This window comes from Gopherus flavomarginatus, chromosome 9 (assembly GCF_025201925.1).
Source record: "Gopherus flavomarginatus isolate rGopFla2 chromosome 9, rGopFla2.mat.asm, whole genome shotgun sequence".
Classification (NCBI taxonomy): Eukaryota; Metazoa; Chordata; order Testudines; family Testudinidae; genus Gopherus; species Gopherus flavomarginatus.
This window is the reverse complement of record NC_066625.1, coordinates 60,864,494-60,891,754: the sequence shown is the minus strand read 5'-3', so window position 1 is coordinate 60,891,754 and position 27,261 is coordinate 60,864,494. Positions and strand designations below refer to the sequence as shown.

Here is a 27,261-nt window from a genome sequence, read left to right as displayed (position 1 = left end):
TTTACCTCAGACTCATCTAAAAAAGCCACCTAAATTGTGATTAGAATTTCTTCAAAGTCAATGGAGTTATGTGGGACCGGAAGCAGGCAACAAGCTATTATATCTGCAATACGTTGATGAGAATTTGGCTCTCTTGATCTTACACACTTCGGGCACTAGGTTGGGGGATTTTTTTTCTTTGTGGAACAGGGATACTGTTGTTTCTGCAAATGCTCTTTAAAAACAAAAAACAGAGTATATATCCAGAGGCTCTCCCTTCCCAAACGAAGCAAATCAGGGTATCAGTGAAATCAAGATGGGAAGAGGAGCAGTTACATAAACTTTTGTTTTAAAAACAAATCCCTCCTGCGACAGTTTGAGGAAAAAAATGCGACCAAAAAGGACAGCACAAAAATCCACCTCCAGTGCCAAAATTAGGAGGGAGTCTTTGCTGCAAACATGTTAGTCTCTATTTAGTTGTGCTTGCAGAATGTTGCTACGCCAGCTACAGATGCTCCTAGTGAAGAACCTGGCTCACCCCTTACACTGTCAGAAAGTATTGTTAGTGCACACAAGTTCAGAGAGCAAAGCTTCACTTCAGAACTTTACCACCAAACTGTGAAAGAGCCATGTTTTAAAAATCCATGTCAATCGTGATGGCGTACCTGGAAGAACAGCTAACTCTAGTTACTCATTAAATAAACAGGGCTAGTTCCAGGTAAGTGAATTTGTTATTCCTGCAGTGTATTCTGTGCTCTTGAGGGCTGTTGTAAGAATTTTTTAACTAAGTATTTCAAGCCCACAGATGACAGACTAGTAAGCTATCTGTAACCTATGGAGCAAATTTGCTTATTTCAAATCAGCCAACACATTTATTTGCATTTAGTGTGGTTACTTACCTTCTGTTTTCTCATAGTTTCTTGGGGTCTAGGTGGAAAAGTGCATGGGACTCTTCCGTGATTAATGTGATAGGGTAAAGGAAGGTTGGGATCTAATGGTACCCATGGAACAGAGAGGGTAGAAGGTATATTAGGCAGACTGCAGTGAGCTTTATGTAAATTATATGATGCTCTGGTCACTTTCCCAAGACAGCTCTGGTAGATTGCAACTGATGAATCTCCTGAAGTATGAGTCAATAAGTAAGAGCCCTCCTGCAGACTAAAGCACAGTCACATCACAAATCAAAATTCAAGACTTACTAAAAGGTAGAGTAAATAAAACAAAAAGTATTTTTGCTTCTTAGTCCAACCATTGAATCTATTCATAATCAGAGATGATAAAAACAGTAAATGGCTTCTGCTGGATAAAGACTTGTTAAAAAAGAAAGGAGAACATAGCTGACACAGTGGGGCATCAAAATATCTAATATTTACATTAAATATATTAACACATCTAAATAACATATGATCTGCAACCTGTTTATAAACTAAGGAATTAAAAAATGTAAAGATGAAAATGCTAATTTATCTTCCATTTGTGTACTATTATCATTAATTATTTAGGCCCTGATTCAGCTAGGCACTTAAAACACATGCTAAAATCCATCCCTATTCAGCAAAGCACATAAATCATTAGAAAGCACAATGATGAAAGTATAATCATGAATACATACACTGGAACCTTTTTTAATCCACGTAGGATTATGTAAATTTATAGAAAGTAAAGGCTCTACCAATTCCCCATGTCATGTCATAAAACTGGACCCAAAAACCATGAAGCTCAAAATTTAGAATGTAAAGATGCTTCACATTCATAAAGCCAGTTTCTCGCCATGCATGTAACAAATTTCATATGTCCGAAGTAGCTAACAGCCTGAGAAAATTTTAGCAGTTAAACAGAGCAAAATAAAGTAGAGAACAAAACTGCAGAGAACCTGTGAAGACATATGGAGAAAAACTGTACAACTATAAGTAAGGACAAGTGAAGCCCTGGAGGGGGATAAAAAACAACTATCAGTTCCAGCACAAGGAAAAGGTTACCAAAGCAAAGCGTAAATGTTGCTCTTGAAGCACCAATAATGTTAAAACCCAATCCTGCAAACCTCAGTGAAGTGAGAAGTGCCAGTGAGACTTACTATCTGAGGAAGGTCTACTCTGAGTAAGGGGGCTTGTAGGATCCAACTCTTATTTTGGACCCTATCTTTTGTACATAAAAAGTAACCCTAAATGCTTTACAGTTTATTTATAACTGTATTATCGAAGTTAAAATAGAAAGTACAGCAGAAGGGTAGACAATCACATTACAAAAGAAAAAAATGATCTTTGGAGCCTCTGGGTGCTACTGCAACATAAATATTTAACAACAGTAAAAATTACTTACTCAATCACTTTCTTCAAGATATGTCGAAGTATATTTAATGGATTTGCAGGCCTGTGGATAGAAAATTCACAGAAGGTAAATTTATAAAGCCAAGATTTTCAAAAGTGACAAGTGATTTTGGGAACCCAATTTGAGACACCCTGAAGGGATCTGATTTTCAGTAAGCAATGTTTTGATAATCAGGTCCTTTTAAGATGACTCAAGTTGCTCATCCAATAAACAGAGGCACCCAAAGTCATTAGTTGTGACTGGAAATCTTGGCCATCATACTAAACAAAGTATTTGAGAGTCCTAGTCTAAATTTTAAACTAAAGCAAAAGGATGAAATCATGGTTCCACTTACACTCAGTGGGAGCTTTGCCACTTACAGATTAAGAACTATCAAAAGAAATGACTTGGAAAAGTCAATTTTGTTAATTCTGAAGCTGTTTCATCTTGGTTTTTTTTAAATTATGACAATGAACTTTACTTACTTAAATAATCCAAATTTTTCTCTTAACCGTTTTGGAGAAATCTCTTCAAGCATAATGAGCTTTGACGTAAAGGCATCAATATGTCCTGAAAAAATATATTAATTGAATCTCTTCAGTAAAGAAATAGCACGAGAGAACAAATCTGGTAAGAAAAGACTTTATTAAATGTGCGTGCAGAAGCCAACTCCAATTTAAAAGAGAATGTTACAAATTTTGCTTATCTGAAAGTCAATTGAGTAAAAAGCATTTCTAATCATTAATGCACTCTGTATAAGTATTTGAAAATGAAACACTATATTTCTGTAATTTTTCTCTGAATATAGATATCCATGCTCAGATCTGTGCTTCCAAACTATGCTGGACAGAAAACAAAATCTAAAAATCTGGACCAGTTAAACAATCTCAGAAGCAGGTGGGCTGCACTTATTAACCAGCCATATCCCATATCCTGCCTCTAAAATCCTGATGGCATTCTCACTGACTGTGACCATGCTCATTTTTGTGATGGTGTTTTGGGTATTCTAAAATTATTATTTTTATTATCATAGTGGCTAGGAGCCCCAGTCATGGACCAGGACCTCATTGTACCAGGGGCCGTATAATTAAACAAAAAGACAGTTCCAGTCCCACTTACCATCTAAGCATAAGACAGATAGAAACAGACAGACCAACAAGGGAGTACAAGACAATATTGGTCAGTACAATAAGCAATAATTACAGGGAAACGGCAGCCTAACCCTTGTCAAGTTTTTTGTAGACCTCACAACAAAGTAGAGTTTTAAGGAAGGATTTGAGAGAGGATACTAAGTTATTTTTGCAGATGTTTACAGAGAGTTTCTCCCACGCACCATGGCTTGACTTGTCTGTTTTAAACGAAAACTGTTTTGTGATGAGAATGATTATGTTTCAGCACTTTACATACTATATGGGCTTTTCTTTTTGGGTTATATCTATGTTTGCTTTTATTCTGAATTCCTCATTGTGTTATCCAAAAACCTGGGTTCCTGCTTCCCTTTTCTATCTGGATTTTTCTTATCTGAAAAATTGAAATTTGCAAATCTGAGTGTGCCATTTGTGACAACAATCTTGCTAAAAGACCATTTTGACACAGACATAAACAAGCGATTCAAACTTCCCAGCTTGTCAAATTTTAAACAAGAGCAGGTCAGGAGAATGGTGAGGGTTGGTTAGGTGAATCAGATCCACTGTCCCAAGACATATTGAGAGCGCTCCCTCTTGGAAAACGCCCCCTCATTCTAGCTTCCATGGGGGAAATCAGAATTTCATTGTTGGAAAATACAAAAAAGTTTATTGCAAACAGAAAAAACATGAATAGCAAGAGAAAATATTATATATTTTGTGGACTTCACAAGCTCTTTACAAATCTGCACTTGTAGAACCCAGGAATTTTAAAACAACCATTATATTCAAATTGCTCATCCCAGTTATTTTACATTCAATGCCAACCATTAGGTAATCCATTATTTGGAGTTGTGGAAGATTAAATAGACGTCATTATTTTTAATGGATTAGAAACTGTAAAAGGACAACTGGCACAGAGCTGCTCTCATTTGACTCCGGAAAATACTAGCCTAGTCTTTTTTATTAGCTTTTATCTAGGTACTTATGAAGGCCTGAAAATACCTAATACACATAAAGGAATGACAAGAAGGGAGACAACTCAATTTTTTTTTACCTGTTTAATCGGATGAGAAACAACAGCTCCCATTTTAAACCAAGGGAGCTGATCTCAACTTTAGTTACTGTGCTCACAGCAAGCATGAGTGTCTCTCTTTGTAAACACATGATACAGAGATAGTTTCCTTTGTGGCAGACCTGGAGCAACTGCACAGCAGTGTGTGTCTATGCAGCCACTGCAGTGTACCCCTGGAACAGACTGCACAGATTCAACTGACCTCACTCTGGCCTCACTCAAGGTTCCCCTTCACGCAGAGAGGTGAGTTGAAATCCCTCATTCTATGCCATTGATCCATCAATCCCACTCCCCAAAGTACAGAGTCCTGGGGGGGAGGGGTGGGGTCAAGGAACACAGAAGGCTTTGCATAGGCCTTCAACCTAAGCCAAAGCAAATTTGCAAGTGACGTAAATATTTAAAGGTAAACAAAGTAATCAGCCTACATCATATCAGAATCTCAATAGCACCTTACTCATTTTAAGTGCTTATTAACGTTTACATAACTATAAAGCAATAATGTTAACGTTGCCAAGGCATTATGGTTTAGATTTGCATTGAACATAAAGTGCAGATACACTCATCTTTTTCAAGCTGAAACTTAAATTATTTCTCAGCCAACATTATGAAACTGGGCACATTTCATTATGGGAAGAGGCTATGAACACGTATACAGTAGGTTCCAAGGGAATCAGTACTCCACATATCAATATATTATACGTACACACAAAGCTCTAGCTTAAAGTCATCAAAGCCAGCAGATAAACCTATACATTTAGGCTGGACACACAAGCTGCAACAATCAGTCTTTATTATTCCATTTTGTTTGTTTAAAAAAGTTATGTTAACCGCATTGTGGTTGTCCTGGGATACCACTGCACAAAGAGGAAAACTATTGTATCATTTGCGCTGCTTCTCCTCCACAGGTTAGAGAAGGTGAGAATCAACAGCCAACATGCTGGCTTCACTGCCCTCTCAGACCCCACAAAGCTAGAATCCTGCCCAACTTCCATGGAAGAGCTTCTGTGTAGAAAGACAGAAGAGGGAAGCATGCTACAGAAAGGGAACTCCCTTATTTCATGGAAGTAGGCATACTGATATCTTTTATTTTCTGGTATCACTCCCAGGAAGAGGATGGTTGCCAGTACCATGCTAGCAGTTTATCATATATTTTAAATTACAAAGTATCTTAAGGAGGGTATTAGTATCATTATGACTGGCAGTTATGTTTCAGAGCAAAAACTATTTTTACCTCAATGCTACTAGAAATGTAATCCGATAGACAGAATTTTACTAACGGTCTTCCAATACACTTTTAGTCACAGCAAAAACAATCCAAAAGTGCAAAACTCTAGGTTTATTTCCCACAGTGAAGCAGATGAATATAGAAAGTGATTAATGTTCTTTTGCAGGAAGGTTAAATGGATTCTGTCAATTTATGTCTCTGTGTGTCTACCTACTATTACAACTGCCATCTAGAATTACTATAGATGAAAGATTAGCGAGAGAATATTTTCTTTCCTTTTGTTTACTTGATGAATATGACAACACTCTATGTACAATCAGTTTAACTGTTTCCCCTGCCTAGGCACTGATCCTTTAAATCCTTAGGATGGTTTTAAAAAGGTCTATGGAAGTGAAGGGTCCAACATTCCAACTGACTTTCAATGGGAGTTTAGCACCTAACTCTCTTAGGCCTCTTTGAAAATACCCAAGCCTATATGCATAAATTTACTCAGAAGCATAGTCCACAGAAACTACTTGTGTGAGTAGAATCATGCCCATAAGTCATTTATTTTCCCATTTGTGGGGTTTCTTCACACAGCAATAGAGAGAGAGGAAAAAACAAATTAAAATAGGAAAATGTGGTAGTAAAACCCATTAAAATCGAATAGAAATTCAGAAGTAAAGGTTACTTTTTAAAAAATGACTAGATTTCACTCTATACTTTTAAGATTAGGATAAAAAGGGAAGTTTGTATGTAAAGGTTAGGATAAAAATAACTCAGCAGCTCTAAGAGACAAATACAAAATCTTTTGCTATGAAGCTGTTATGTGTGTGGGGAGGGGAAGTGGGGGAGGAGAGAACCACCTAAAAGGGATAAACTCGGAGAACAACTGGAACCACAGGCCACAAAAGTTGCTATAGAAACTAACAAAATAAGACAAGTTTTTTCTACAACAGGAAAATGAAGTAGTCCTAACTGCAGAACATTCATTCTCTGTACAAACAGGATTTCTCTGACCACAAGCTGAGTGCCAAACTCATTAAAAAATACATTTTTGAACAGAGTAGACATCACATCTGCTGTAAATTACCCTATTTATTAGCTAGCAGCAAGTTACCAATATAAAGATGACCCATAAATCTTAGTTAGGGATTCTAGTTATGTTAATGTGAGCCACACTACATATATGTAAGACCTGGTTATTACAGATTTGACAAAAGTTTTGTTAAAACACAGGCAAGCTTCTCCCTGCAACTCTGGGGAAGGAAGAGGCACAGCTCTACTTCCCTGCCTCTCTATAGCTCTGGAGGTCAGAGATGCCCAGGGCCGGGGGGGTCTGCCTCCCTACACCCAGAGTGTTTGGCTCAGAGGAAGAGGACCCAGGGTACCAGGGCCTCTGTCTCTCCAGCAGCCAGATTGGAATGGCTCTTGTCAATTTCACCCTGTGGGTGGCTGGGAAAGCAAAAAATTCCATTTTGGTTCTCCTGAAACAGAGGTTTTCTTTAAAACACTTTCCATGGAAAATGTGAAGTTTTTGATGCTTTTGAGAAAGTTTCTTGCTAAAGTGGGACAAAACATTAAAATATTTGCAGAAAGGGATTTTTTTTCAGCCAGCTCTACATATATGTAGTATTTCCTGTTAGTTTTTGTTAAGTGTTTGGTTCAATATGTTTCTATTCACAGGATATGCCCCATGGCCATGTTAACCTTGTTGTAGGAAGTTTAAGTTTTGCATTTCTGATTTCAGAATTTTAATTGTACAATCATGAACAAAGCATTAGACATTTTTTCCTCTGTAAGAAGTATGTTTGTGGTTCCTGAAGAGACAAGAGTTTTGAGAAAGCCACACCTCTATAAAATTAAGTCCTAGGTATTCCCAGGCTGTCACCCTGGCTTTAGCCTCCTCCTATTTTCTAAGTTCCAAACTACATCTACTATATCTCCCATTGTGGAAAAATACAAATCTTCAAGCTCTCTTTTTACTGATGCATTCCTCCCATTCCATTCCATTCCATGCCATTTCAATCAGAAGTGGCTCCTCCTCTTCTTTTTCACATGTTAGAGGACAGAGAATATTGAGGCCCCTTCTAGTCAGGCTTGTTTCTAATCACAAGGCATATTGGGAAATAAGACCACAGGCATCAGAAAGACATGGGTGGGGACTAGCACACTCTTAGTTGAACATTTTTTCATCTGAAGTAGAAGCAATCGCTTGGCGGAAAATGCTTTGTTATTCTAGGTAAGGTAATTCAATGTTCAAGTCCGCTGGGGAAAATTACAGATAAAACTAGAAGTTTTTGTCTACTATATGATTTGATACTCTCTCCTTCATGTTAGGAGCTTTTGCTTAAAGATAACTAGACAAGTGAAATCCTAATATTCTACATTCAGTGCAATCTCTTAAAAATGTTTAGTGTTTCACAATTTTAAAACAGAAATAGTAGAGAAAGGTTACATAATGTTTGTACAGAATGCAGCAAAACCACAAACCAGAAAATTATTCTCAGTTCCTTATATTTTTGAAACTGTACAGTATTGTCAATTTTTGTAATTACCTGTATGAAAACGTTTGCACATGAAGTGTTAAAAGTGGAACAAGCAGTTTCAGAAAAAAGCAAGAATTGCTCATGCAAGTTTTTTTAAACTTTGACATATTAAAATTAAATATGTGAGTCACAATGTCTGGGATAGAGCGAGGTCAAAGGGGAAATTCTGTCTACTATGACACAGTCTCACTCACAAAGGCTAAAGCTTAGAAGAGGAAGACGGATTCAATGACACAACTTATTCAAAATTCCCTTGCCTTATATTTCATTCTTTTATTCATCATCAAGGGGTTGAACACACAGGAAGTACTGCTCATCTCACTTTAAAAAGAAATTAAAATTGTGGCACTTTACCTTTTCCCTCACTATAACATCAAACCAAATGACTTAATATTGTCTTAGCCAGACATCTAATCTCTCATTGCAATATGTAAATACTGTTTTGTTAACAAGTATCTTTAACGTTATTGTTGACATTGCAACACGTAATAGCAAAGTAATAAACTAAGAGGCCATAAGTGAATAAATCAGTAACCAAATGAAGAAAAACATCATTCTTGTGATTAAAATCACAGGTACAATTACATTTGTATGTTTGAGTACTGGACAAGAATATATACAAACTTACCAATATAAAATGAGCATTTAGAATGCAACAAGCTCTCTGTCCACAACCGACATATTTCACTTTCTGTAAGAGCTTCTACTCCATAATAGGCTTGATATTCTACTTTTGGCAATATGTAAACTGGAGTATGCTGTAAGTAAAAATAATATCAGCCAAAAGGCCATTAATTATCTACAAGTTATTACAGCCCCTTAATTACTTTTTAGTATTTGACAACCATCACAGTTCACTCACTCAAGAAACAACAGAAATAATTACACAGGATTTTTGGTACAATAGAACATTTTACATGAAACACTCTAAATTTAAACAAATCTTATATTAAAGAAATGTGAAAAATATAAGAAACAGAAAAATGAATCTAAGCAAGCATTTATGTATAAGCAAACTACAATCTAATAATTAGATACAGTTATTACGTCTCTACGATCTGCTGCCACCTCCAGGAAATCAAGAAAAAGTAGACAGTTGTTCTATTTCTGAATTAATCTATTAGAGGGAAAGGAAAATGCCATCCATATTGAATACCAAAACCACATTTAAAATCCAAAAATATAATTTCCATTTTAACACTAATATTTTGTGTTTAAAATACATGGAATATCAGTTTTCCTTTTATCTATAATGAATGGAAATAAAGCTTTCCCCCCACCCTAAAATTCTTTCAGAAGTTTAGAGTTTGTACACACAGCTTTAAATTTCAGCAAATGGAAGTACAACTATTAATAAATAACAAAGCTCATACTTATGACTGTGAATGAAAGCAGAAGCCCTGAAGAGCTGACAAAATGAGGTGTTAGAAGTCTTTAATTTACATGTTGGCCTTTCCACGGAAGACTCCTCCACTATTCAAAGTAATTATGAATTTTTAAGATTTGAAATTCAGTGCCAATACTAAAATCCAGTAAATCCCCAAATCAACACTTACACTTCAAAAATTACCTTTTTTGGGGGAAATGCGTTAAAACCTCTGTTAACATAAATCTCCCCCGAACACTATTGTCCCTCAAAGTTTGAGCGAAAATGTGCAATACCCTAGCTACAAACAAAAAATTGTCATCATCAGGATTTAAGCAACGTACTAGGTAGTTACTTACAAGCATTTACAAGAAATGAGTTAGTATCTAAACAGCAATAACTCCTCCAAATAACGTACTGATCAGTGAACTTTGGGGAACAATCAAATCATAATGGAGACTGAATTCTGCATTAACAGAGAGAGGCAACGTGCTCACATATTCCAAGAGTCTCACAAGTTGTATGTGTTTTCAGGCATGAGGTAACATGCCAAGTTCATTAAATGAAAGACTAGATCTACTCAAAGCACAGGAATCCCCTGATAATTTCAGAGTAAGTTTTTGATTCCCAGCTAGGCAAAGTCTGCACTGGAATATTAGGAATTCCCATGCTACTGAGACAGACTTTTGTTTCTCAAGTGCAACAATCTGCTGTGAAACATTTCATAGCAGCTTTTTTAACAGAATGAAGTGGGTCTATGGGCCTTCTGGAAACAGAGATAGGATCTTCTGGCCCACCTGCAAACCAGAATCCTCCTACCATCCCTCTTTGTGTTCTGGGAAACTCTATAGCCTCCTCCAGTCTTTCTAGCAGTTTGGGACCATTGCTCCCAAACCATCATGACTACCTTTACCTTTGATTAGCAAAGTATAGGAAAAAAAAAGATGCGATAAAGCATTGTAGGAGTGACATGAGAAAATTCCACTTAAAAGTTTTCTCCCTACTTCATTTCATTCAATATCACCTATTACAGGGGTCCCCAACACGGTGCCCGTGGGCGCCATGGTGCCTGCTGGGGCATCCATGTGCGCCTGCCTACTGGCCGCCAGACAAGCAGCCACCGAAATGCCACCGAGAAGTGGCAACGTCAAGAAGCGCTACTGCCGAAATCCCGCCGAATTTCAGCGGTATTTCGGTGGTGACGCCTCTTGATGACACTCCTTCGTGGCGGCATTTCGGCAGTTGCTTGTCCAGCGGCCACAGTCCTCGGAGGGTAGTCGTCTTGCAAGGTAATTATTTCCATTTTACAAGTGTGGCAACTGAGCGTCCAGTTGAGATTAACTGACTTGTTCAAGGTCACACAAAGTGTGAGACAATGAGCAATAGAGCGGTGATCTCCTAACTTCTGATCCTATGCTTAAGTTACAAACTTGCCTTTTACGTACCATTCCCTCCTCAAAGCCTCCTTGCTCCAGCCAGTACAGTGCTTGTACTTAGGGTTGACAGGCATCCTATTTTCGACTGGAACGCCCAGTCAAAAAGCAACCCTGGCGGCTCCAGTCAGCACTTCCGACTGGGCTGTTAAAAGTCTGGTCAGTGGCACAGCAGGCACCCAGGGCTAAGGTAGGCTCCCTCCCTACCCTGGCTCCGTGCGGCTCCCAGAAGCAGCTGTCAAGTCCCTGTGACCCCTAGGCACATGGTCGGCCAGCGAGGCTCTACGCGCACAGCCCTGTGAGCCGGCTCTGCAACTCCCACTGGCCGGGAACTGAGACCAATGGGAACTACCGGGGCAGCGCCTGTGAGCACGGGGGCAGCCGTGCAGAGTCTCCCTGGCTGCCCATGCACTATGGGGCTGCAGGGATCTAGTGGCCACTTTCAGGAGCAGTGATAAGCCCTGAGCCTGCTCCTGCACCCCAACTTCCTCATCCCGAGCCCCACCCCAGAGCCCACAGCCCCCAGAGCTGGAGCCCTTAACCCCCCCTGCACCTCAACCCCGTGCCCAGCCCAGAGCCCTCTTCCACAACCTGAACCCCTCATTTCTGGCCACACCCAGAGCCAGCATCCATAGCCCAGAGCCTATACCCCATCCCCTGCATCCCAATCCCCTGACCCACCCCAAACCCCTCATACCTGGCCCCACCCCAGAGCCCACACCCCCAGCCGGAGCCCTCACCCCCCTGCCCCAGCCTAGTGAAAGTGAGGCAGGGAGGGGGGATGGCGTGAGCAGGGGCAGGGCCTCAGGGAAGGGGTGTTCAGTTTTGTGCACTAGAAAGTTGGCAATTCTACTCTTACTCCATATTTGGGAGTATGAGGTCGATAAATTTGCAATCACACCAACAAAACAACAACATTCAAAAGTCAAACATGCAGTTAGCCTAACATCAATAAAAACTGAAAAGACTCTAGGTTCATAAATCTCAAGAAACCACTGTGTCCTAAATATGAACATCTGAAAGATCAGAAATGGACAGATAACACGAAGAGCAAAATAAAGTACTTATGGTCATGAAGAACCTCAGAATTACAGGCCTGATCCTGCAAATACTTAAGCACATACATAGTTTTATTCAAGTGAATAGCCAATTGCCTTTAACTTCACAGGAGTCATTGTTTGTAGGATGGGGACTCTCTTTTCCAACAGGCCATTACCTTGCGTGCTGTAATGAGACCAAATTCCCATTGTGGGAGTGTCACCACAGTTAAGTAGTGAAGGATCAGACCCAAAAATACTTAACTGCATGAACTAAATGGGGCTACACAAGTCAAAAGTAATCCTTGCCTCTCTCCCTAAAGAAAATAATTGCTCAATGGATAGAAATTGGACAGTTACAGAAATGAACAAAATATGAAAGGATGTATTAGTAATGACTGGATGAGATATGTTAAAGGAATAAGTGTGTGTAAACAATACTGCAGTGCTTGAGGCAATGCCTTTATCTCCTTAGTGAACTTTAAATAGAAGTTTTATTAATGGAACAAGTTTCAGTCAAGCACATATGTAAAGGTGCCAAAAGCAGGATATTTACCTTTCTGATTTGTCTTTTATTACAGGATCGTCGCTCTGTCCTTACTTTTTGTACACTGCAACGCACGAGTAACAGCAGGTCATCCAAACTGAACAATTTATATACAAGATTGCCATCCTGAGGAGCTGTGTATTCTGACCGGTCTTCAACAAGCATCTTAAGTTCAGTTGGGAGCAATCCTTTTGAAAATAAATAGAACAGAAAACAACAGTCTTTACAAGGAAGTAATTAGATTTTTCCCCCCCTCAGAGTAGAATAAAACATTTATTGTATTTTATCTTTTAGTAAGAGATTTGCAAAACTGTCTTATCAAATCAGAGGGGTCACTTGCTATATATTACTAGATAAACCAACCCTAGAAAATTTCATGCACAAATCCTGTGTAACTACTACAAGTATACTAAACATTTGCATATATTTTACCCTAGTTACAGCTATTCTTATGCAGACCGAACATTAGGCTGCTGTTTTTATACAAATGTAGGATCAGAATCTGACCTCTGTTGCACCAGTGGACACCTGGAATAACTCCACTGAAGAAAAAAGTATTTACTCTGAATCTACACTGCAGTAACATGGCAGATTCTGTCCCAAATACTATCGTCTGTGGAATCAGAAGAGGTTAGTGAATGTGAATTTAATTCTGTGATTTACTAGGATTTAGAGAGAAAAGATTTAGAATACTGTACACAGCTACAATCATAGTAGGTAGGAGACCAAACCCATGGCTGAGGACAAGGGCTACAGGCTTAAAAAGACTAAAAGACCTAAAAAAAGTGCTAGGGTTGCATGGGTACAGGAACTCTTATTGTCAGAAGCTCATTGTCAGTGTGGTTTAAAATGCATCTACTTGAATTCTAAAATGCTGAATTGCAATTAATAAAACTGGATGTCTTTCTTGGACCTATACAGATTTAGAATAATACATAATTTTTGATGGGTTCAAAACGGAGCAACTATGGTGTTTGGGCAGCTGCCATCTCTCAATGTAGGTCTTCTAGATTAACTGCTTTCTTTTCCATCAGTGCATATGACCTGTAGTCCTTTGCGTCTATTTCTTTTTAGGTTTCATATCCAGAATAAAGACATTTTTGGGCTTCTGAAACCAGCAGCCACTAAACTAGTGTATAATTTTGTGAAACATCAAGTACGTGGCAAGATGTTTTTGGATTTGATTTTTAACCTATTTATGCTTCAAACTAAGGAAACTGACTTTCAAATGTCTCCCTCGCCAACAGAAGTCGGTCCAATAAAAGCTATTACTTCACCCACTGTGACATTCTGTACCTTGGGGGAAAACATCCAGCACCCCCATGTTCATCCTTGTAAAATGACTGTGTGGTATCCAATGCAAAGTTTGGGTGTCTTCAGAAGGCTCATGATGCACTGAGCATTGCTGTTATAGTAATATTATGGGTTGTAATTTCATGTATATAGTTATGATGCTGAAAATGTGTCCTCATGGCTTAAGGCAAGCCCAGGCAAAAACTCCCCAAGAGCAGAGGGCCAGTTCATAGGAACAAAGGATACTGGCCTAGGCAATAACAAAGGATCTGTTGGACTCTCTTCCTTTGGTCAGTTTGGGACTGTGATGAGGTAATGCTAATCTGACCCTGAAGGGAGGTGGGGGGGGGCCAAAGCCAAGAGGGAAGAAAGAACATGATAAAAGGAAGAGATGTTTGCCGTGCTCTTCCTCTCTCTTTCACCTCTATCTACAGACATCACCACCAAGTGACTGAAGTGCTGATCAAAGGGGAGAGCCTGGCTGAAAGGCAACCAGCCAGCCTGTGGTGAGAAGCATCAAAGTTTGTAAGGGCACTGAAAGTGCTGAGATCAGCTTACAATGCGTTTTGGTTTTATTACATTTGACCAAATCCGACTTGTTATGTTTTGACTTATAATTACTTAAAATCTATCTTTATAGTTAATAAATCTGCTTGTTTATACGACCTGAAGCAGTGCCTTTGGTTTGAAGCGTGTCAGAGACTTCCCTTGGGATAACAAGCCTAGAATATATCAATTTCTTTGCTAAATTGACAAACTCATATAAGCTTGCAGTATCCAGCAGGAGTAACTCGACACTGCAAGGTGGAGGTTCCTAGGGTTGTGTCTGGGACCGGAGATATTGGCTAGTGTCATTTGATTACACAAGTCAAGGAGCAGCTTACATGTCAGAGGATGTGTGTGAACAGCCCAGGAGCGGGGCTTCTCACAGCAGAGCATGGTAAGGCTGGCTCTCAGAGTCAAGGATTGGAGTGACCTAGCAGATCACCACGTCCAGATAACACAAGGGGAACGTCACACCCACCTTTTCTAGTACTCACACGGCTACAACTACACTGCATATTTCAAATGCTGACATCTTGCATACATCCAGGCCAGATAGTCAGCCCATCCACTGGTGGCACAAAAGGGCCCCAAAAAAAAAAAAAAAAAAAATCCATGTATGATGCCTCCTAAGAATTACCTCCATGTAGTAGCGCTAGATGCTTAACTGACCCCAAAACTGAGGAGCTGTGAGATAGTATACAAACTTTTATCTCTGGGCCAAGTGTAGCCTGCATGAACTATCACATCCAGTACTTCGAAATTAAGTTTAAACCTATACCTGTACATTTTAAAGAGCTTTTAAAAGAACCTTTGTTAAAGGGCCCATGAGCCTGTTCAGGACCCAAAACTTAAATTTTAGGTAGTTAAGTAAAACTTCATTCAGCATCTTTTTAATGATGCCTTTAATAGAATTTAAAAAACAAAAAAAAGAAATATAAACATTTCTGGGGTTAATCATCAATCATCTATCTGAAGGAGGAGTAACAAATAGGAAAGATGGAAATATGTGCCAATCTTAGAATAAAGCAAAAACTGATATAATACTGTAAAAAAAATTAAGCCTATATCAACATTAAAGTTATATATACACAGTATATACATCCAAAGATAGATATTTCAAAATCACTTATTCCTAGTACATGATCTGTCCTGTAACTGAAAAGAATCATAAATTAAACAATAATCTGCGCGCCTGCTCCAGGCCTGCTGCCAAAAAGGATACAGAAATGTACTGAGGTTTGTCAGAATTACCGTATAATTGTGAATCACCTCAAATGGTTTACTGAACACTTTATGACTGCCATTCTTTCATTTGACAGCACAAGCACGCTAACTTCTCCAGCAGCATTGGTTTGCTGGCGTAGCTAGAGAAATCAAAGTTCTAAGTGCCAAACACCTGAATTCGATATTTTTACTGTGTGAAAGCCAAGATAGCAAGAGAACAAATTTGTACACCTCTGTTTGAGGGCAGGTGTGAACAAGTGAAGATGTAATTCCCAGGTTGAGAAGATATACCATCCACTCTGATTGAGATGGCGTGCTAAAATCAGAAGAGTAGCTGTAGTGGCATGAGGGCTAGCTGCCCTCAGTTTGTACCCAGCATCTCTGATGTTGCAGCTACACTTCTATTTTTTAATACCCTAGGCTGATCAGAGGTAGCATGGGTATGGCTCCTTGATCTGGGAATTACATCCTGAGCTGGAAGGGTAAATATATCCTTAGAGAGATGAAGAAAATTTGGATTAAAAAAAAAAATGGTCTCAATGAAACTATCTTTTAAACCCTCGTTCCAGTTTAACTGAAAGTTTCCCCAGGTTTCCTTCCTTTTACTATTTTCAGCACCACTCAGAGAACTAACTTTCAACCACTGACTCCCTCTATCCCTTGCTTCTTAGTTATGGGGTTTCCCCTTTCATTCAGTATTACTCAGCTGATCCTGGCTTGCTGGCACAATGGCCAGGAGCATTAACACCACAAGTAAAAAGAGAAAAACTATGTCCTATTGTCTACAAGTTGTACAATACCCATCTCGTTCTTTGATCACAAATACCCAAACTTCACCCTCCATTGATTTTCACCACAAAAGGATTAGACAACTTCTTTGGGATTCAAAAGCAAAAGGATTAGACAACTTCTTTGGGACTCAAAAGCAGCACTTGATACTGTAAAGCGAACCTCCTTCCACCATTTGGCATTATGGAGCATAAAAGAGGAAACACCACTCTGGAAGTACCTGTGATCTGCTGATGGTTGTTAAGCCAGGCCACAGAAGAGGTGCCCTACCTGAAGAAACGGGGTGCAGGGACTGAGAGCTGAGACCAGAGGACGGACAGACAAATAGTTGCCAAAGAAGGCAGAGAACTAAGCCCTACTGGGAGAAAGACTCTTTTGGTTTATACTGGGACTTTGGACTCTGCTACCCTAAAAGGGGTTTGAACTTTTGGAGTGAGCTGGCCAGAAGGCTGAGTCACATAAACCACCGAACTGGACTCTAAACTCTGTCAGGAAAACTGAGACAGAGAGGCTACAGCACTGTGTTCTGCCACAAAAATGCACATGGGGCAGTGATGCAATGACAGGGAGTAATTCTCATTTGCACAAATGGTAATCGGGTCCTAGATTTTTAGTGAAGATATAAATGAGATAGAGAATAAATGTATTTCAATAAATTTGACAAATAATATGGCCATTTTAATGAACCATGTGTGACAATACACAATATTTGAAGTCCCCCCCTAGTGCTTGAAAAGCTGTTGGCCTGAAAGCTTAGATATGTAACTTTTTTTTTACTGGCTCAATAGTAAAATAAATCAAATAAAATTTTACCGTCTTTATAGATTTTCCATCAAGGATCAATACAGCTACAAAGATTTTCTGCACATTTTCTGCATTTAAGCAGAGCATCCAAGATTTTCGTTCCCTCTCACACACAACACAGTGCTATTCCAAGCTTCATCACCGCTCCTCCACCCTCAAAAATTAGCATATTTGCTACCATTAGTGCTTTCAACAGGACTGAATTAAGGCTTCAGTGGCTGCCTTATCAAATTCTCCTTCTAATTTTGAATACACTAAAAGCAACACTTACCCTTTGGAGCTCCCTGAAAATGTGAAGTCCATGTAAATTTAGGTAAGCTGCTTGTGTTTGCAGCAGGTTCCATGCTGGAAGCTACAGTGGGTTTTGAAGGTGGTGGCACAAGGTTTGGTGTAGGATTAGAACTTTTATCACAATTCACCAGTGGCTGCTCAGGAGCTTTTGGGAAAGGTGGCTTAAGGAGTTCAGTTTGCATTTTCAAAATTTGTCCAAGAGGGTCAAATTCTTTAGACAGCCTTTTAAAAGGTTTTTTGGAAGCAGTTTTTTCCTGGTCTGGGCTCTCTGAAGAGATAGCCAAGCTACTTGATGAAGTGTGTATCGGGGAGGGTGATTTAGGTACATCTGCTACAAGATCTGGATTAGAACTAAACACAGCTGCTTTGCAATGTTCGCCATTTTTACATTCTGCGTCAATGATTAAACGTTCTTCATCAGTATCACTATTGGAAAAAGAAATGGGAGTCTCATTTACTTCTGTAACTTCAGATTCTCTCCTGAAACTATCAGTTTTAGCCAAAGTATTTAACTTTGTACAATTGTCCAATACTTTGTTTGTGGTCGTACCATGTTGCTCATCATTTAACTCAACTTCATCTGAATTAAGGCCTTTAAATGAGGAATTTTCTTCAGAATCAGTCCACACAACATCACCATTTGATGATGGCAGCTGTGTCTTGTTCACATTCTGCACATTTCTACATGCTGAAAATCCCTGTTCATTAACTTTGCTTGTTCCCTCTTCAGCACCACCGCTTACAGTAGATACCAACTGTTTCTCTATTTTTAGCTTGTCTGATAGAGTTTTACATACATTAGCAGGAGTATTTTCCATTTTGGACGTCTTTAAGGGCTTAGATGTTGCTCCAAAGGTCTCCAATTCTGTGACATCATTGTCAAAGTCTAGATCCATGTGGTCCAGACTCAGAGTTCTCCTTAACTGACAAGCATCAGGAGGCATCTTCATATAAACAAAGAAAAATTAATCAACAATCAAGTGCATCACACCAAAGTAAAACAAATTGCTAAATCCAATGCAACAGAGATGCACAAAATGTTGTACCCACTAGACATTGTTTTGAAGACGGAAAGAATAATATTTTAGTAATTTATGTATAAAACACCTCTAAACCTAAGAGTCACAAGAGCCTTTCAAAATATGCGTAAAGGGAACAAACAATATGAAAACTGCCACCTGTGGAAGCCATACAAACAAATATATTTAAAGAGGGCACACATCAGTAATCAGACTAAACTAGATAGAAGCATTTAAGAAGAGAGAGAGACATTAAAAAAACCTCCATAATTCAGTGATGATAATGGCGAGAACCTTGTTTTCCCCCAATATCACTGTAGAACACAAAGATCAAGGAAATAAGATAGCATATTTTTGAAAAGACAGACAGCTACATACGTTCCACTGAAATATATTTTCCTCAAATGGATTGTCCATCAACACAGCAGAGACTGGAACAATAGATTTTTTGGACATCACAGAGTCCAGCGGGGTTTCATGAAAAATTTGGTTTCTCTCTCTCACTGTCATCTCTTTTTTTGGGAGTGGCGAGTCAATATAAATCACTTTGACTGGTTTGGCACCTTTTAAGAGGAGGAAAGGGTTTATGTTTCCCATACTCTAAAGAAAAATCATTAAGTAATTTAAATATTAAACTTCGTCCCTCTGACTTGTATTGAAAAGCATTTTACATTCCTTTCTATTAATTATTCATTGGGGAACACATACATCTAAGAAAAGTGAAATTTATCAGGATTCCATGGCAGCAATATGAAATATGTTGACAGTTTACTTCAGTTTCACATATTATTTAAAGTGCAGCTCTATCCTGAAAAGTTAATTTGTAAAATTAGCATTTTGGAGTTTCACATTCATTATATCTCACAATTCCCATATCAAATATATTCAGTTTGCAAATAAAAAATAAAAAAAAAAAAAGTGTTTTCTCCAACTGCCAGCCCCACAAACTGATCTAGGGCTCTGAGTGTCAAGCCTGTTTTTTTCCATTTCACGTCTCATTAGCAGCAAGGAATGTTCAGCAACCTAACACACATATATATACATATACATATACATGTGGAGATATACCTATCACATAGAACTGGAAGATAACCTGAAAGGTCACTGAGTCCAGCCCCCTGCCTTCACTAGCAGGACCAAGTACTGACTTTGCCCCACCAATGTCAAACCACTGAGCTATCCCTCCCCTAGTAATGCCGTCCTGTTTTTAGACTTTGCCTTAAGTGCAACATTCATATCATAGACTCCAATCTCTTCAGATTATGTTGATACTTTTGAAAACGTAGTTAATTTTACAAGGAAAAAAATAAGTGAAATTAATCTTTACAAAATCATTTGAAGGTAGGACACACACTTTAAACAAAAAAAGTATACTGAAGAGTTTGGTTATTTCAGAGAATAAGACCACCCTTTTAATAACATCACACATGATCGGGAGCCTTTTATGTGATAAAGTGTTAATTTAGCATTCTGCAGATTTAAGTGAAAACCATCAAATAGGTATGCATTGAGTCAAACAGTTACAGACAAGACAATTATGCTTCACAAACAAATACATGAAATTTGCAAACATTTGTATTCACTCCTTCCAATCCCCTCTTGCCAGCTCCTTCCCTGGTATGGAATTCCCACTATCATGGCTTGTTTATATGAACACTTATTACATAGCAAGTTGAGATGTGAATCTACCCTGCACCAGCTCACTGCACACTAAAGCTATGTACACGCTGCAGCTTAAATCAGTATACGTTATTTACATCCCTGAGAAACATAAACCACCTCTCTGAGCAACGTAAGTTATACTGACCTAAGTGCCAGGAGAAAGTTTCTCCCACTGACACAGCTACTTCCCCTCGTGGGGGCTGGAGTAATTTAAATTCATAGCAGAGCTCTCTCCCATCGGCTTAGAGTGTCTGCACTAGCAGCGCAGCTACATCAGTGCAGCCATGTCACTGTAGGCGCTGTAGTGAAGCCATAGTCTAAGTATCCACAGGGTGTTGCGAACAAAACCTTCTGTAGCGCACTTTGATCTATCCCACTTTGATCTGGGAGTAGATTAAAGCACACCAAGGAACCTTTTTTAGTGCACAGCACCTGGGTCCACATGAACACAATGCACAGTAGACTGCTGTGGGATAGGTTGACACCCAGCTTGCTGCAAGCTAAGTAAAAGCCCTTGGTTAGCAACTGTAATGGGAGGTGGGACAAAGTATTGCCTTGCTCACCTGACTCTCAATTATTCGCCTTGGGTATTCAATAAATACTGAAGAAAACACATTTTTTTTTATTCATACCAAATTTTGAGATTCCATATCACCATCAATTCACAATCCACTGACTTATTAAGATAACATTTTAACTTCTTTAACAAACTGGAGGAAACAAAGTGAAAAAATGGTCAGAAGGTAGTAGACGTAGAAAAATGGGGAAGTCTATATTTAAACTCCTGCCAGATGCATCTGGCAACAAAAATATTTGAATTTGCATGACTTAATTGATTTAGACAAGGACTGTCAATTAATTGCAGTTAACTCATGATTAACAACAAAATTAATCGCGATTAATCGCAGTTTTGAAATTTATTAAATATTTTGGATGTTCTTCTACATTTTCATTTATATTGTATTCTGTGTTGTAACTGAAATCAAAGTGTATAATATTTTTATTATAAATATTTGCACTGTAAAAATGATAAAAAATAGTATTTTTCAACTCACCTTATACAAATACTGTAGTGCAATCTCTGTCCTGAAAGTGCAACTTACAAATGTAAATTTTTTTTTATTACATAACTGCACTCAAAAACAAAACAATGTAACACTTCAGAGCCTATGGAAAACAAAAGCCTACAGAAACAGAAGCCTATTCAAAAACAAAACAATGTAAAACTTCAGGAAGTCTATTCAGCCCCGCTTCTTGTTCAGCCCTCTTCTTATTTACGATGTTACCAGAAAGTGAGAACCGGCATTTGCATTGCACTTCTGTAGCCGGCACTGCAAGGTATTTACATGCCAGGTATGCTAAACATTTGTATGCGCCTTCATGCTTTGACCACCATTCCAAAAGACATGCTTCCATGCAGATGATGCTCATTTAAAAAAAAAAAAATGCATTAACTAAACTTGTGACTGAACTCCTTGGGGGGACAATTGTATATCCCCTGCTATGCTTTCCTCGCATTCTGCCATATATTTCATGTTATGGCAGTCTCGGATGGTGACCCAGCACGTTGTTCATTTTAAGAACCCTTTCACTGCAAAGTTGACAAAATGCAAAGCAGATACCAATGTGAAATTTCTAAAGATAGCTACAGCACTCAACCCTGCGTTTAAGAATCTGAAGTGCCTTCCAAAACCTGAGAGGGACGAGGTGTGGTGCATGCTTTCAGAAGTTTTAAAAGAGCAACACTCTTGATGCAGAAACTACAGAACCTGAACCACCAAAAAAGAAAATCAACCTTCTGCTGCGGGCATCTGAATCAGATAAAGAAAATGAACATGTGTCTGTCCGCACTGCTTTGGACTGTTATCGAGCAGAACCCATGGACGCATGTGCTCTGGAATGGTGATTGGAGCATGAAGGGACATATGAATTTTTAGCACATTGAGCACATAAATATCTTGCGACGCCAGCTACAACAGAGATATGAGAATGCCTGTTCTCGCTTTCAGGTGACACTGTAAACAAGCAGTGGGCAGCATTATCTCCTGCAAATGCAAACAAACTTGTTTGTCTGAGCGACTGGCTGAACTAGAAGTAGGACTGAATGGACTTCAGGCTCTAAAATTTTAAATTGTTTTAGTTTTGAATGCAGTTTTTTTTTTGGTTCATAATTCCACATTTGTAAGTTTTAAACACTGAGATTGGTCATGACAATAGGATCAATTGACTTGGGCTACCTCTAACAGAGTGAGTATAATTGATTTAGGCCCAAACTTTTAAAAGTATTTAGGCATTTAGTGCACACAGCATTGCAACACTTAACTGATTCAAGCCTAAGGTATGTCTACATTACAAAATTAAGTGAACCTAAGTCACCGCAGTAATTAAATTGCTTTTGCATGTCCATACTACACTCCTTGTGTCAGTGATGCACATGCTCACCAGCAGCACTTGCACCAATTTAACTGTCAGCATGGAGCATTGCAGGAAGGATTCTGAAAGGCAAAAACAGTCAACGTAAGCAACGCAGTGTCTACACTGACACTGCATCGACCTTACTACATTGACCTAAGCGCTACACCTCTCCTGGGGGTAGAGTTATTAAGCCACTGTAGTGGGCGAATTACACAGGGGCTACATTTTACTGTGGATGCTTACAGAGCTAGGTCGATGTAAGCTGCCTTATGTCAACCTAACTCTGTAGTATCGACCAGGGCTCGATCTCATTTACAAAAAGGTTTTAAACACTTGGAAGTCAAAAAGAGCTTAAATCCCCTTTGAAAATGAGATTCAGGCTCCTAAATCAGTTAGAAAAGCTACTAGAAACCTCCGTTGTGAACAGCCTAGTAATTTTCTATGGGCTGATCAAGTCTAGGACCTAAGTTCATCCCTCTCTCTGCTTTTGTTGATTTTATTTTGTATTCATTTTTTCCTTTGCTTTTCTTTATTTTCTGATCCTAGTCATGAATGCTATACCAATTGACTTGAGGCCAAGGAATTTCTCAGATTTTACCAATGAACCTTAGGTCATAGACTTAGTTTTGCCTTAACATTCTGATGGCAGTGCCGCTGGTTCCTGTCACCAAGAAAAAGGGGAAACTACACCTAGCTATGAGATTGTGCCTCTAATCCACCCTTTCCAATCCGAGTTTACATGGACTAGACTCTGTATGCCTAAGGAAAGAGCCACAGCCCCATCATGAAACTGTCTAAAATGAATACTCCCATCTACCACCAGACCAGAAAGAGAGCACTATTTTCTTATTTTTACATTCTCTGGTCTTCTTTTTGCTGGTCGGTATGTGTTTACGCAAACTGATTTGACAAAACTTAAAAAGCCTGAATGCTCTCTATAAAACATAATTACCATTTCCTCATTGAGAAACAAAGCTGTTTTTTTAACTTGTAAATTTTTCCTGCACACTTAGATTAATTAAGTAGTATGATTACTGAGAAGTTAGATCTGAGACATTAAAAAGAATCATAAGCTATAAAGATAGTGGTGGGCTGCAAAAGAAACACCTAAGTAATTTTATAACAACGACAACAGAAAGCACATATTATTTGACTAATAATTCATAGAGTTACAGGGAATCAATGTATAAGCATAAGTATGCATAAATAGGGAAAGACTATTTGGACAATTAGGATTTTCAAATTCTCTTATCTGTGTACCTCTGGAAAAGAACTATAAAAAACACAAACCCTGTGAACAAAAACATACTGTACCTTCAGCAGTGATCATTTTAACAGAAACTGGTATTTCCCACTGTTCCTTATAGTTTAGTCCATGATTATTCAACAAAGTAAATAATGACTGACTATTTAAAACTATTTGTGGACAATATTTTAAAGCAAGTTTTTCAGCATTTGGATCCAAACTAATGTCCTGAAACAAATTAATAAAAAAAGAAATTAACAGTGACATTTTAAACATTAACAAGCAAAAAAAATTAATTTCAATATCCAGGGTTTTTTTAAATTACTGAATAAAAAAATATTTGAAAACAAATATTCAAATACAACATCAATGTTCAAGTTCAGAATCAAAGAAACTTTAAGGCAAGACCCTAAAAGTGTTCTCTGAATTCTATACACACATCTTGTAGCACAAAAAATTACCAGGAAAAAAGGAAACAAAGAAAATCAACAAACAGCTGCATGATGCTTAAAAAAATAAAAATAAAAAACCCAAACAAAAAACAAACATAAAAACCCCACACAGATTTCTCTCTCTCATACAAACACACAATTAGTACTTTGAGTCAGATAAATCAAAAAAAAAAAAAAAAAAGCATATAACACAACACATTGAAGAGTCAATTTCAACTAACGGAGCATCACTACTTCTTGTTCATTAGACTATCATAGGATGCTTTTGTATCCTCAACATTTAGAAAAATATCAACACCTCATGGGCCCAGAAATAGCATTAACAGTTCCCACACAAAAAAAAAAAGCATGGTGAAGTTAAATATGCAGGCACACACCAGTGATCTGAGTAAATATTACCTTTCACGAATGTTAAACACATAATCCAAATATGATAAACGCAAGAAATATAGAATTAAGATTATGACACTTGCCAGGAATTATGCTTATGGATCTACACTAGCATGAGGAACTTGGAAGCATGGGGTGATGAGATGATGAGAGCTGGAAAGATCAGAAATGGCAATTTGGGGAACGCAAGAGCAGTTCAGGACAGTACAAGAACGTGGGGGAGAAGGAGGAACCACTAGCTATTTCTTCCTTTCTTTCAAGGTTCTTGCCAGTGAACTATATGTAGTTCACAGTAGCCAGACTACCCTTTGATGAACCACGGGACATGTTAATGGTTTCTTCCTGACTTCTCCTCTTGCACCTCTGAGACATTTTCAAGCCCTAACCCTCCAAAATCTCTGGGTCTCTTGAATGGCCAATGCACAACCTGTGAACATAGCTCCTATATTAGTGTACAACAAGTTATGTAGAATAATTTATTTTTTTTAAAAGAGCCACATCACACGGCATCTGTGATAGGAGACAACTGCTTCTTATCACTTTGTTTATGTAAGGCTACTAGCAATAATTTAAGATATCTTGTCAGGAAATAATCTAGCATATAGCCTAATAAACTATTTAACTCAAAGTCTGAGTTCATATTTTGTGACAAATAAATTCTCATGAGAAAAAAAATCCTTTGTAAACTCATTTTTTTTGTATAATCAAACTCTTTTTATGACATACATATTGATATTTTAATACAAAAAAGATAATTTTTAATTAATACAAAAACAGATCTTTAACCAGAGTACTGCAAACAATAGCTCTATCTAAATTCATTAGAGGTTATAGATAGCCAACATGTCGGCTATCTAAGGGCCTCATCCAATGTCTCTGAAACGAATGGAATTTACTGCAGTGAGCATCGGATTAGGCTGTTAGTGCTATTTCAAACTTTAAAAATAGTAGGATGATTGTTGTAACAGAAACGCCACATTGATCGTGCACCACTAAAAACAATGATATGAATACATTATTACATACATTATAACAATAGCTACTCACATTGTGCAGAGCAGAAGCTTTCTGTTCTGGAGTTGCAACAGATGCTGCAGTTTTATAATCTACAGATAGCTGTAGTTGCGTATGCATGGCAGGTGACAATACTTTAACAAATCTTGCCTTTCCCTTGAATACAATAAAGCAGTATCAGACATTTATTGGCATCAGTGTTGGGATTTTATATTAGATTTTTTTAGAATGAAAATATTGTTTAGATAAATTCCCTCTAAAAATTTATGATTCTCATATTTTAGAAATATTCATATAGAACAGTTACCTTCCAGTCTCCAAGATAATGTACTTATTACCTAAGCCAGAGGTGGGCAAACTACGGCCTGCGGGGCCAGCCTGCCCAGCCCCAGCCCCTGCCCTGCTGTCTCCCTTCCCCCGCAGCCTCAGCTCCGTGCCGGCAGTGTGGCTGGCTCCGGCTGGGCGGCGTGGCTCAGGGGCAGATTTGCCAATGAACACAGGGTGCCCTGGCACGGGCCCCCCAACAACAGGGGGACCAGGGCTGGGCACTTGGGCAGCTCAGCACCGGCACAAACTCCATGGAGGGGAGGGACTGCACTGTGGGGGCAGGGGAGCAGGCGGGAGGCGAGGGTGGCGGAAGCGCAGGGAACGCGGATGGAGGACTCAGGAGGAGCACCGGGAGGCCGCGCAGCTGGCTGGAGAGAAGCTGCACTTTGAAGGGGAAACCGCCGCTTCTGTCCAGCTGTGTGGCTGCCCCTGCTCCTCCTGAATCCTCTGCCCATGTTCGCAGGGCCACATTATAGAAGGGGCTGGGGGTGGAGGGGGGGAGTGGAGTCCCAGGGGGGCAGTTAGGGGCAGTCAGGAGACAGGGAGAAGGGGTTGGATAGGGGGTGGGGGTCCTAGGAGGGGGCGGTCAGAGGACAAGGAGCAGGAGGGTTGGATGAGTTGGAGGTTCTGAGGGGGGCAGTCAGGGGGTGAGAAGTGGGAGGAGGCAAATAGGTGTCGGGGGGCAGGCTGTTTGAGGAGGTACAGCCTTCCCTACTGGGCCCTCCATACCGTTTCACAACCCCAATGTGGCCCCTGGGCCAAAAAGTTTGCCCATCCCTGACCTAAGCAATGTGTCTTGCAAGTTGTAACCTATAGTCCAAGCATGGAAGAATGATCTCAATCAACGTAGCATTACATAATGTAATGCATGTTTAATTCAAGTTATCAGAAAATTTTATGAGAGAGAGAGAGAGAGGTGTTACCAATGCAAGCAGATTTTTCTCCAGCTTCAAGGTCAACTCTGTGCTAAATTTGCCTCCCATGATACCGGTGATTTCATGGAGACTGTAAAATTCAGGGTACTTCTTCACATGTCCAATACAAGCACTCAGAAATTGCTAAAGAAAAAAAAAAAAAAAGAAAAAAGGATGTTACATAGCCTATGTATCAACACCATAACAGTTTCAAAAAAATTAGAATGCTGCTGCAAAAGTTACATCTGCCTGTA

The 27,261-nt window shown here is 39.0% G+C and overlaps 1 protein-coding gene across 2 annotated transcripts in view; it reads right to left on the bottom strand.

Moving 5' to 3' along the window:
• ICE2 (interactor of little elongation complex ELL subunit 2) overlaps window positions 1-27,261 on the bottom strand; it is a 53,595-nt gene that overhangs the window by 3,508 nt on the left and 22,826 nt on the right. For both annotated transcript variants that reach the window (XM_050966978.1, XM_050966979.1), the window contains 10 exons: window positions 27,017-27,151; window positions 25,800-25,922; window positions 23,979-24,138; window positions 18,966-19,150; window positions 17,549-18,512; window positions 12,631-12,809; window positions 8,867-8,996; window positions 2,772-2,856; window positions 2,299-2,349; window positions 879-1,137 (listed from right to left, as the gene is read on the bottom strand). In XM_050966978.1, the coding sequence (XP_050822935.1) occupies window positions 879-1,137; window positions 2,299-2,349; window positions 2,772-2,856; window positions 8,867-8,996; window positions 12,631-12,809; window positions 17,549-18,512; window positions 18,966-19,150; window positions 23,979-24,138; window positions 25,800-25,922; window positions 27,017-27,151 (2,271 nt within the window). The remainder of the gene's footprint in view (window positions 1-878; window positions 1,138-2,298; window positions 2,350-2,771; window positions 2,857-8,866; window positions 8,997-12,630; window positions 12,810-17,548; window positions 18,513-18,965; window positions 19,151-23,978; window positions 24,139-25,799; window positions 25,923-27,016; window positions 27,152-27,261) is intronic.